General features: G+C 40.6%; 1 protein-coding gene and 2 long non-coding RNA genes across 5 annotated transcripts in view; 1 reads left to right on the top strand and 2 right to left on the bottom strand.

Annotated features, from left to right (window-relative positions):
- The window catches only part of LOC132913274 (uncharacterized), a 343670-nt gene that overhangs the window by 72293 nt on the left and 260344 nt on the right, over window positions 1–11033 (bottom strand). The gene's annotated exons all lie outside the window — the stretch shown is intronic.
- LOC132913636 (uncharacterized) lies at window positions 374–9200 on the bottom strand. 3 transcript variants are annotated; one of them, XM_060972104.1, is made up of 6 exons: window positions 6570–9200; window positions 6251–6277; window positions 3040–3161; window positions 2479–2718; window positions 2148–2384; window positions 374–1705 (listed from the first exon to the last, which is right to left on the bottom strand). In XM_060972104.1, exons 1-6 carry the CDS (start codon window positions 8057–8059, stop codon window positions 1611–1613), a joined length of 2211 nt encoding a protein of 736 aa, XP_060828087.1. In that variant the 5' UTR covers window positions 8060–9200; the 3' UTR covers window positions 374–1610. The 3 variants fall into 3 exon arrangements, with proteins under 3 accessions (XP_060828087.1, XP_060828089.1, XP_060828088.1); XM_060972106.1 differs by having other exon boundaries at window positions 2152–2384; XM_060972105.1 differs by lacking the exon at window positions 6251–6277 and having other exon boundaries at window positions 6570–8916.
- LOC132913637 (uncharacterized) lies at window positions 3158–6503 on the top strand. Its single transcript, XR_009659417.1, has 2 exons — window positions 3158–4850; window positions 5667–6503. It is a non-coding gene; the product is annotated as an uncharacterized LOC132913637 (long non-coding RNA).

The raw sequence follows: 11033 nt of genomic DNA, 5'->3' as shown, positions 1-11033 counted from the left end.
GTCTACATAAATAACATCTAACATAATAATCTAAAATACTTTCAAACATTGCAAAAGATATAAACCATGATAAGAGAATCAATTTATTTTGTTCGATAAGGAGCAATACACCAAAATATAAAATTAGATTAAAAGACTTATAAAATATTATTAAAAGACTTACTTAGATTAAAAGTTAATACTTTCTTTTAATAAAGAAATAAGCTAATACACAAAGTTGAATAGTTTAGACACTGGAACATTATATAATTTCAAAAAGCTCTATTTCTTAAAAAATACCTTTTTTCATTAAAAGAAAATATTAAACAGTTAAAAGACAATTCATCATATAAAAGGTAGGAGTCAAACTTAAAATGCGTTCAATATAAAAGCATTATAAATTTCGACATCAAACTATTTATTTTTGAACAACTAGACAATTAAATATACATTATGTACAAGAATTATGTAGGATTTGTGAGAATGTGTTGTCTTCTTTGTTAAACAACAACGGCATATAATAGTAAGTAACATAATCTTTCAGATGGGCCATTACAACATAGTGAAGTACTTAGTGCTTGTACCAAACTGTAATATTCTATATATGGTCCCACCTAAAGTGTAGAAATAGAAATCCAGCACGGATTTGTGCTGCTTAATTAACGTAAAACATAAATATCTATGCCTAAGCTCTTACATTTGGTTGCATCAGTCGTGGGCATGACATGTGTATGCGTGTATTACTTACACATACATGTGCAACGTGTACATGCATACATGTCAAGAGAGTAACCTACTTCATAATCTAACATGATCTAATCTAATTTAATATTAATCAATCTACTGATTCGATTTCACTGGTATGTACATCATTAAATCATACTAAAATTTTACTCTAATATTATTCGGATAATAACGGGTATTTCGATGTTCTTTCCGTAAAAGCCACGGTCTGTACGCATACTACAAGAAATGATAAAAAACATAAAATACAACTTACCACTACTGCACTTAAATAACACGGCATTCCATCTTTAAGTTAACATCTTGTTTAAATTAAAAAGCAGTCTATAAAAAAACTTTTACTGGGATTATACTCACTCTCTCACCAGTTCGCCACTAATGCAATTTTCGCGCGTTTTTCACTTCGTTACTACTACGAAACTAATTACAGTGGTGACGGCGCATCTGTCTGCATTTTGTATTGCGCGCGCTTAGAATAAAGAAAAAACCCCAGAATGTCGTCAATATGATTTTTGTATAAAAAATATTAAAATCTTTTTGACTACATTAATGAATTTAATGCATTCATTTATGCAAGAATAATTGCATATGCATTGCATAGCAATGGAAAAATAGTTTTTTCCATTTTCTTAACTTATTTTCTTAATTTATAAAGTATGTAGTTATGATCGATAATCGATACAAACACGTCGCACCTTAATGACGACTATTCTTTCTACAAAAGTGTATTTCACACTTATTGTTGGTATGTGTTTGAATCGAGCAACAGTTCAAGGATTATGTTCTATGGTCTTCGTAAAAATAATCCTTGTTTTTTTCCAAGGATAAAGTGCAACGTGAATGATTGTCTATTTTCTCACAGCATGTAAGTGTTTTTCTCTTCCACTCTAATGCCTGCAGTTGACGTACGTCTCCGTTTTTCCATTTACGATGCGAACGTAACGAGTACAGGCTCGTACGAAGAGTGCAGGTACTCGCTGGTCTGTAGAAAAAGAAGACACTGTTGTAAATATGTTTTATAATAGGTAATGTCATTAATTATACTAAGACTAAATCTTTAAAGCTATCTCTCGAAATATTTAAATAACTACTCCAAGTAAATTATGCGTTACAAATATTTTTGCTGTTACATTATGAAAAATGTAGCTATCTATGAAATAAAAATTTAGTCTCAATATGATGAAACTGGCTGCGCGCCAGCGTGATATCACGACAAAAACCACACAGCATCGCCAATACAGCAAAACTCGCAAACTATTAGTCGCGATAGTCAAAAATCGCGACTATTTGAATCATTTAACTTATTCAAATGATCTAAGGCATTCAAGTCTGTTATGGCACACGATGTTAAGTGTCACGCAGGTATGCAAGCAGGCAATCGAAATTGTCACATCGGAGTTAGTATTGTTAGAGCACACACTCACATGCCTTCTGATCTGAATCCTGATCCGCGCAAGACGGTTGTTGAATATATAGAGCCGGTTTCAGCGGCCTGCCATCTTGATCTTCAACTTGTATTACCAGCCCATGGTTACTTCCGTTTCCATGAGAATTGCGTTGGTTCAATCTCCAGAATCGAAGACTTTGTCTCACATCCAACGCCAAATGGGTACCTTTGGATGTGAGAGGAGTCACTACCGAATCCATCAGGCGTTTCTTCGCTGTTAATACAAATTTTTATTCAATTAATATTGTTATTCGCTGTTAATAATACATTTTTATTCAATTAATGTTATAGATCAATCCACAACTTACATCGATGCCTCTTCAAAGTTTTCGTGTAATAGTAGACCGATATCCTGATCTTCTTCTCGTCTTCCTCCTCCTCGTCGAATGTGCTTTCTGAAGAAGATGTTGTGTTTTCTTGTGGTAATTTGAATATTCTTAATTTAGCGGCGACCACGTGGTCGCTAGAAGTCAAATTCAATTGAAAGTGCATATTCATAGAGAATGAGTCCGTCCAGGCATCCTGATCCGTGTTCCGTGGAATTTGACCTGGTGGAAGAGACCCATATATATTTTATACCAGAAAAATATTTAGAGTATTAACGAGATCATAGTCTATTAACTAGATAGCTCGTCGGATATAATAATTTCTTTATTTATGGATCCCCTATTCTTTAATGCATTATTTCATTTATTTATAGATTTTCTATTGTTTAATACGTTATTTCGTTTTTAAAAATTAAAAATAATTTGCATCGCATTTATATTTTCGAACCCTGAAAACTTAACTGAAATTGATTTATCTATATTAAATTTTTAATCCGTGATTACATAGTTAAGAAATTCCTATTAACAGGTTAAGTAACTTACAAGTCGGTGAAAACATGGTGAGTCGTTCGCGTTGAACTTGGTTGGCGTCGGTGCTGAGGTTGAATCTTCCGGTGAGAGCCAGAACCCGCGTCTTGATGTCCTCGATGGCTTTTTCACCCTGGCTGCACACAGAAACAAAGGTTTATAAACCGATGTAAACTAGCAATAAAAAGTAAACTGGAAAATAAAAAAATCACAGCAGCCGACAAATTCTGCATATAAATACTCGAATAAAACAGTAAAAAGGGAGAGTTTGCAATTTAAATCTATTAGTAGATAGAAACTGAAGTTTTAGATTGAATCGAGGATAGAAATTGAGAAATTGGGTTAGAAAGTAAAGTGAAATAAAAGAATCAGAAATATTCGAAGAATTCCGTGTCGGATGATGACGACGTAAAAATTTTCACTTGGAGATACGTGCAAGCTTTCCGGGCAGCAAGGCAGACTAATGGACAGTGGTCAGTGACCTATAGGGCCCATAGTGTGGGTCACAGATATTTATTATACGTTCTAGACATTGACTAGACAGCCGACACGAGCACTAGTATATACCTCATTCGTCTCGTCTAGCAGGGAAGTGTTAATGCATTTGTTTTATATCTCGAATTTTAATATCTCCTATTAAATGAATTTTTACTTTCGAATGTTTCATCGAACAGAGAACAATCTGTTACGATAACGATAAGTACTAATTAACTACTAATTAAACTTGCAGAAGAGAAGACTTTCAAGTCTATCTATGTAGAACTTGCATCGACGATCAGGTGAGATTACGGGATTGCATAATGGAAGTTCTAAGTCATTAAACCCGGCAGGAAAAAAAGGAGGAGCGTCTTTTCTCTACGTCACTGGCAAGGATTGCTTCACTGGACGCCCACTTGGACCTTTAAGCGCAGCCAATCGCGCGTCAACGACCTCGTTGTTGCTCGACAAACAACCAGAAGTAGTTTTCCTAAACAATCGACTGGTCAGGTTACGGGAATGGTGACCACGTGGGGTTAGACGTGCAAAAGGAAACGTGAAAAAAATAAATTTCTTTTTTACGAGTTTCAACTTGTCCCACTTCTTTTGCAGAGGAACCCCTTTAGGGAAGCGGAAGAGATAGAAGGATGAGAGTATTTGGACGAAATCTCGCCACGAAATCTTGATGGGTTGTATTCCATTCTAGACATGCTCCTTAATCTAGCCACGTCCAAGTCACGCATTCTACAGCGTCTCGTTGCGTACGTGTCACGTCTGTCTGCCGTCTGGGAAAGGGAAGGACTCGGGTGTCTGGAGGCCGTTGCATCATGAGAATGAATCCAGTGATCCTTCCCGAGTACCGTATTAAGAAAATTGACTACGTTACGCCGGTTTTGTAACAGCCTTCGGACGAACACGAAGTAGCGTCGGCACGTGGAAATCTAGACAAGAAGATTTCTTCAATTTCTTCAAGGATCTTTCATTTTTATTATTACGAAGAACTTATTGTACAGATGGACAGGTCTTCGATCAACGAGGCGAATATTGTTTTACAAAATAATCTTTAAAATATTATAAAAAGTTTCATAACTTTTAGGAGAAAAAACTTGGAAGCTGTTCTGGACGAAAAAAATTAACGCGAGAAGATTGGTAGGTGGCGGAGGTCAGAAGGCTGAAGAAAATGTTAGATCGCGGAACGGTGAACGACGACCTGATTAACGACGTCAAAAAATGCACGTTGCATCGTCTGGCGGTGAGGTGGGGAGCCACTGACGAAAACTTCCTCCTCGCTCTCCGTTGCGTATCTCGCATCATCTTTGTCGGCATAGGAAGAGAGACGCATAGACAAGGTCAGCGCATTAAATTAAAATGTATTACATAACCTCATAAGAGAGCAGTCCTAACTGCAGTCTGACTAGACACCCGGTGATTATGAGGGTGCTCAACTTAAGGCTGCTGTGTCGTTGCGATCTAACCCACGTCCGCTTTACTGTAGACATTGTAAGAAATAAATTAATCCGTCTGATACTATAGAACCACTTTACATCAGCCTCTCCCCTTGATCTGCGTCCCTAATCCACGTTGTTATCGTTGAGTAACACGTATAATTCTTTAGATGAAGTAACTGCGATTACTCTGTTCCTTTTCCTTCGACTGAAACCAGGCTAACCTTTGAAATCGAGCAAGAGGATTCCAGTATCGGTGGATTGTCCAGATCACCCTGTAGAGTCCCGAGGAAGAAGCGGAACGACGGGTACACCGGAGGACTCTCAGCAGGCTACGCCAGTGCCGACACGAATGCATTTACGCGTCTAGACTTAATAAAATAAAAGAAACGCCTTCGCACCAGAGGCCAAGGTGGTGGAGGAGAAGGAGGGCGATTTAAAAACATAGCTAGGGTCCACGGCGGAATTTCCACAGCGCGTCCTTCCTGGCTTGCTTTTCGTTCCCGCGTCTATCTTTCTCGATCACTCTGGTCGATAAATCATTTTTCTCTGATACCAGAAATCTCTAAACGATATTACGAATCATTAATTTTATTACGAAATCTTGACATTTTAAAATAGATTACGTTCGTAACTGGATTTGTCTCGGTGTAAAATTTTGTTAATACTTTTCTCAAAAATTTGAACGATATCTAATTAATTTTTGAATTTTTTGTTTAGAAAAATATCAGCGAGGAAAAGGGAGGCGAAGCAGTTGAAGAAGCGGACGCTGGTCAGCCCGAGGCGTAGAAATTCAGTGGCGCTTCGTGGTTCTTCGTTTCATCACGGTATTTTTACGGGCCATCGAGATATTTTTACGTGGCGGGGGCAATGATTCGTCGAGAACGCCTTTGTCGTCAAGTATTCACGAGCACAGGTCTGGGTTACGTCGTTGGAAAACCGTTTGCCTTTTTCTTTCATTACAATAATTAAAGAGAAGATTGCCGATTTGGTTTCAAGGGAAAGAGTAAGAAGGGAAGAATGCGTGTTACCTTTTCATGCAGACACAACATACCTCTGTGGAGAATAGATCTCCTGTTGTTATCGCAATAAATCGTATCTCATGCAATACGAGCAATGAGATAATCGTGATGAGAGAGAATGTATTTTTAGATTATGCAAGCCAAGCCAGAAGGAAGGCAGCCTGTCGGCCGGGGGAGCAAAACAAAAAGAGTTCGACAGAATTTATCTGTCCATCTTGCTCGGTAAACCAAGTCCCTTACCCAAAAAGCATCAGATCATAGTGCCATCAGGGTGAAGCTTACCTGTCGAAGCTTGAGGTTAGGTTTCCTCTAAAAGACACAAAAAGCACATTGTATAGATTTTTTTATTAGACATTTTTGCAAAGCGAGACACACGATAAACAACATTTAATGTGAAAAATGAATGAGACAAAAAGGAACATAATGAATGAAAAAAATATCGAGCCATCTGTGATTATTGAAATTTATAATCTTCCCCCATGAATCGAATCTGTACTGAATTAATTAAATAGAAATATATTTTAATTATCAAGAGCATAGTGAACTGAAGCATAGATTAGGAAAACGTCGAATCATAAAACACATCGATTAGCTCACTTACCCTCGTCGATGAGCAATGGCTAGTTGCAGGTAGGACGACAGATTGGCCAAGGGAAGGCTGCCGGCGGATACGTTATTGTTGGCCATGAAGAGCTTGACAGAATCAGGAGTGTCGTTTAGATACCCCAACGTATCATTTTCGTTATCCTCCGGATTCCAATTTAGTCGGGAATCGTGAATAGAATCTTCATAGTCAGATGTCTCATTATCCTCGGTATTCTCGAAACCAAGGGAATCCACGAATTCAGGGATAACTCTGTAAACGTCATCTTCGACCCATTCGAGTCCTTCGTATTCACTGATCCTTTTATTCTCACTAAGTTTCTCTACACTTTTTGAAATTTCTATTTTATCAGTAGAATTGGTAACATGAACGACGATATCTGTACCATTTTTCTCTTCCGAAATTTTATCTGAAATGGTACTCTTGGTGGTACTGACGGTACTCGATGTTGAAAGTGTGGTTGCTATAGGATCATTGTTTAGATAGTTACCCTTTATGTTGGTGCTGCTCAATTGATAAACCAAAGGCACAGTAGTAGCAGTAGTTGAAGAGAGCGGTGACGATGTGGATGCATGAAAGGAATTACCAGTATTCCTCGAAGTTGTATGTCTCATCATCGAAACGTGATGTTTAGGCATTCTAAGATGATTTTTGTTATTTTCGTCGGAACCTGAGCTGGAATCGAACTCAGAGTCGTCGTATCGGATCTTGAAGACCACGTGAGGCTCCATAGCTCTGTCAAAGTCACGATGAAGATTATTTGCGATGTCCTGTTCCTTGGAAGCTTTGGTAGCTTCTTCGTAGTCGACAACCGTGGGTTCCGACCAGGATTGCTGAAATTCTAAGTTGGAGGGTAAGTTCTCGTAATCGAGAATCGCCTGTCGATTATACGCCTCAAAATCGAAATCTTTGTAAGAAGGTGACCTATCCACGTGACGATTCTTTTTATCTTCTCGTTTAACGTTTTCAAAATCAGGGTTCTTCGAAGACGAACGGCCCATGGAATTTTTATTCCAATTTTTACTTTTCTTTTCTCCATCTCCGTACAACACCTTCGACCAAGATTTTATATTTTCCTTTTTCCTCAGTTCTTCGTCTTTCTTCTTGTTCAGCTCCCTCTCACGAATCGCCAGAACTTCCTCCAGACTGTAATTTAGGCTTTTTAATAGCAACATGTCACCCGTGCTGAGATCGCCAGTGATTATTTTTAGGATAGCTTTCTCCAGCATCTTCTCCAGCCTCCTTTCGCTGAAGGGAACGGTGCCTTTAGCTTCTTCGCCCCTCAGACTCTTACTCTTGTCGCCCTCGGAGAGCACCACGTTCTCGTTGTCACTGGCCGCGTACCTTTTCACGTGGTCCATCAGATCTCCCTTCTTCTTGTCGTCCGCGTGCACACTGCGGTGATGATGGTGGCCCGAGACACTGTTTGCAATCGAGACGACCAACAACAATACGAAGAACCCAGAGAATTCCATGACGACCACCATCAAACTCTTCTTCTCAGACTGAGAAATTCTCACTTGTTTTGTCCCTTTCTCTCTGTCAGGATCGTACGAAGGCAGAAAATGGCACCACTTCGTTCATTGATACGGTAATGTAGCCACTGTTATCGTTGAATGGAGTCTTTCATTTTTATCGCGCGAGGGAATTCACAACCCCCGAAAGGTGAGCAATCGTTTTGACGAGGTAAGTTCGCTGAAAACCGCGTGGCTCTTCTCGTCGAAGCGAGTGACCCAGAGAATGGATGGACAAACGTTGACGGAAGACGCTGGAAGTGTATCCGCGTTACGAAGAAGTGTTAAATAAACTGGTCCGTGATACTCTGTGGCGGGTGATCGCGGACTAGTCTAATCGCATCAGGAAGCCGCGGTATATATGTAAGTAGGAAAGATTCGTAGCATACGTGTGCACGGGCTGAGCAGTAAGTCTCAACTGAGCCGAGCTGGTCTGCTCACGGACATAATTCTGTCTACTCACTAATTCCGAGACAAGCACGAAGCCGCGAGAGGAGACGCGCCGGTGTTACTACGATCACTCGCTTTTTTCTTCTTCTCCTTCGTCTCCTTTCTCTTTCTCTCCGTGCGTCTGTTCCTCTCGCTCCACCCGCCGCGCGCGTGTGGTAATCCCTTTCCCTCGCTCGCCGAAATCCCGCGGACGACTGCCTTTTCTCGATCTCCGTGACGCTTTATCGCGCTCGCATCTTCTTCTTCTTCTTCGTCTGGTCGATTTTTCCCTTTGTCCAACGATTCTTCTCTCTCCTGTCCGTCCCCTTTTCTTTTCGAAATTTCGGAATAGGTATCTCACAGGCCCAATTTTTAGCAAGGGAAATCTTCTATTCGATATGATGCAGACAGATACTACTTGCAATAATTCTTCGCCAGATGCAGACGACGATCCAGGATCAGTATACCATGACAAATCTAGGAACGTGAATTCGCCCCATATGACATTTTCAGAAGAATTTTCGTCCGATAAAACGATTTGTCGTAGTCTGGGAAGAGAAGGGAAACGTTTTCACGTGTTCGAGAGGAACGCGGACTGGCGTGACGAAGGGGCTCGCGAGAGAAAAGAAGGAAACGAAAAACGGTGGCTCGGAGGCGAGAAGAAATGAACGAGAAGGCACCTTGTATTCGGTTGCTTGTTTCAGGGGCAGCCACGTACGACTTTATAGGGTGTCTCCCTCTCCACCGTCTAGACGAATCCCAAGATATGATCTTTGAATCATAATGTATCGCTTTTAATAAATGCAGCCTCCGCGTGCGTGCGTGAAAATACGTGGCAAAGCACGTCGACGACGGGGCCCAAAAAGAAGAACGGGAACGAGGAAAGGGGGAAAAAACAAGCGCAGACTGAGAGAGACCGGGAGAGACAGAGCGGGACGAAAAATAAACCCGTGCTCGTGATCGAATCGGTCGCCGGGATCCGTGTGAAAATCCATAAATTTGGCTGCAAACGAGAGAAATTAGAAAGGTCGTGAATCTTTTGTTTTTTGGACGGACGACGTAAATTGTGGTGACGCGACCGAATCTGAAAATTAGGTTAAAGGATTCGGTTCTTTGAACCTGTCTGCTGTGACTGTCTCTCTGCTGGACAGACATCGACCAGGCGACCGTCTGCTTTCTGAAATAAATCATTTGTGATATGTTATAGTGCGCCAGGGCGAGATTTATCGGAAATGGTTCCCGTCTAAAATTCTTCGCAACAGTCGTTCATATCTATTCTCAGACTAGGTAGGGTTAACTAACAACATATTTCTGAATAAGAATGATAGAACGATAAAGAAGTTGCTAGAAGTTAAGATTTTGCATTCTATTTTGTATCTTAGATTATTCTCGGTTATCCTTGCAACAAGTTGAAGGTATGTTGCAACAGCAGAAATGTATCTTTTAACAAGAATGCTAGAATAATATAGAATAAATTTTCATGCTAAATCTTTCTCGGAATTAAGATAAATTTAGATTCTATTCTGTATCTTAGGTTATCCTCGGTTATCCCTTGGTTTGTCTAAAGCGAGTTGAAAATGTGTTGCAACAAGAAAGCCTCTTTATTAATGATTGATTTCTCTTGGCAGGTAGCCATCGTCCAGGATAAACTTTGCTAGACTACACCTTCTCCTCCTCCTCTTCCTCCTCCCACACATCTTCACATCAGAAGATGCCTGGAAAATTCTGAATCAAATTTTCGTCGAACGCATCGTGCGTTCGGACCAGTCTACCAAAAGGGTGTAAATTTAGCCGGGTGTACGTGATCTTTCTGGAATCGAATCGATATGTGGCAGCGGCAGGATCACCTGAATCGTAAACAAATGAACAGGGTTACGAAAAGAGAAAGAAAATGCGAGGGATACTTTATTCACCCCCGGAGCTACAGCAAGCGACTATAGCCGTTGTGTTGACCGATGCGTTTGGATCACGGGTGCATATAATCGCAGGTCGCTGCGCACACGCAGACACGTGCACGCATTTAAATGTACAAAAAGAGGGAGGCCACACGATACTGGCGGACAACAGAGAAGTTAGATGGCAGACGTCGGGTAAAAGAGAAAGAGAATGCAATTTGATCCGGCGAAGAGAGACAAGCCGAATCGTCGAATCTCTCCGACGCGACGATGCAATACAGTCACGTCTGACGTCACCTCCGAATCCTCCGTCGCGATTTGGACGTACGGACAGACAATCTGGCGTCTAGACGTACCAAAATAAATAACGCGGGGCCTTGCCTCGCCATCAAACTGTTGTTTGCAATCGTAACACTTATTTGTCGGCCTTGTCAGGCCCCTTGCGTCGCGGATAGGGATGAGGAATAGAGCGGAACACTTTCGGAACTAGCCCGTGGACACCCTGTGTCGTATTAATCTGGATCGTTCGATTAACATCCTAGGAGACATCCATTCGTGACTGGGTGCTTTTTCAAGTCAGTAGAAATTTCAGGTCAGCGAGTTTGTAAAAGAGTAATGGATTT

The sequence above is a fragment of the Bombus pascuorum genome, chromosome 13 (assembly GCF_905332965.1).
Source record: "Bombus pascuorum chromosome 13, iyBomPasc1.1, whole genome shotgun sequence".
NCBI lineage: Eukaryota > Metazoa > Arthropoda > Insecta > Hymenoptera > Apidae > Bombus > Bombus pascuorum.
Note: the sequence above shows the minus strand (reverse complement) of the source record. Positions and strands in the feature narration are given on the sequence as shown.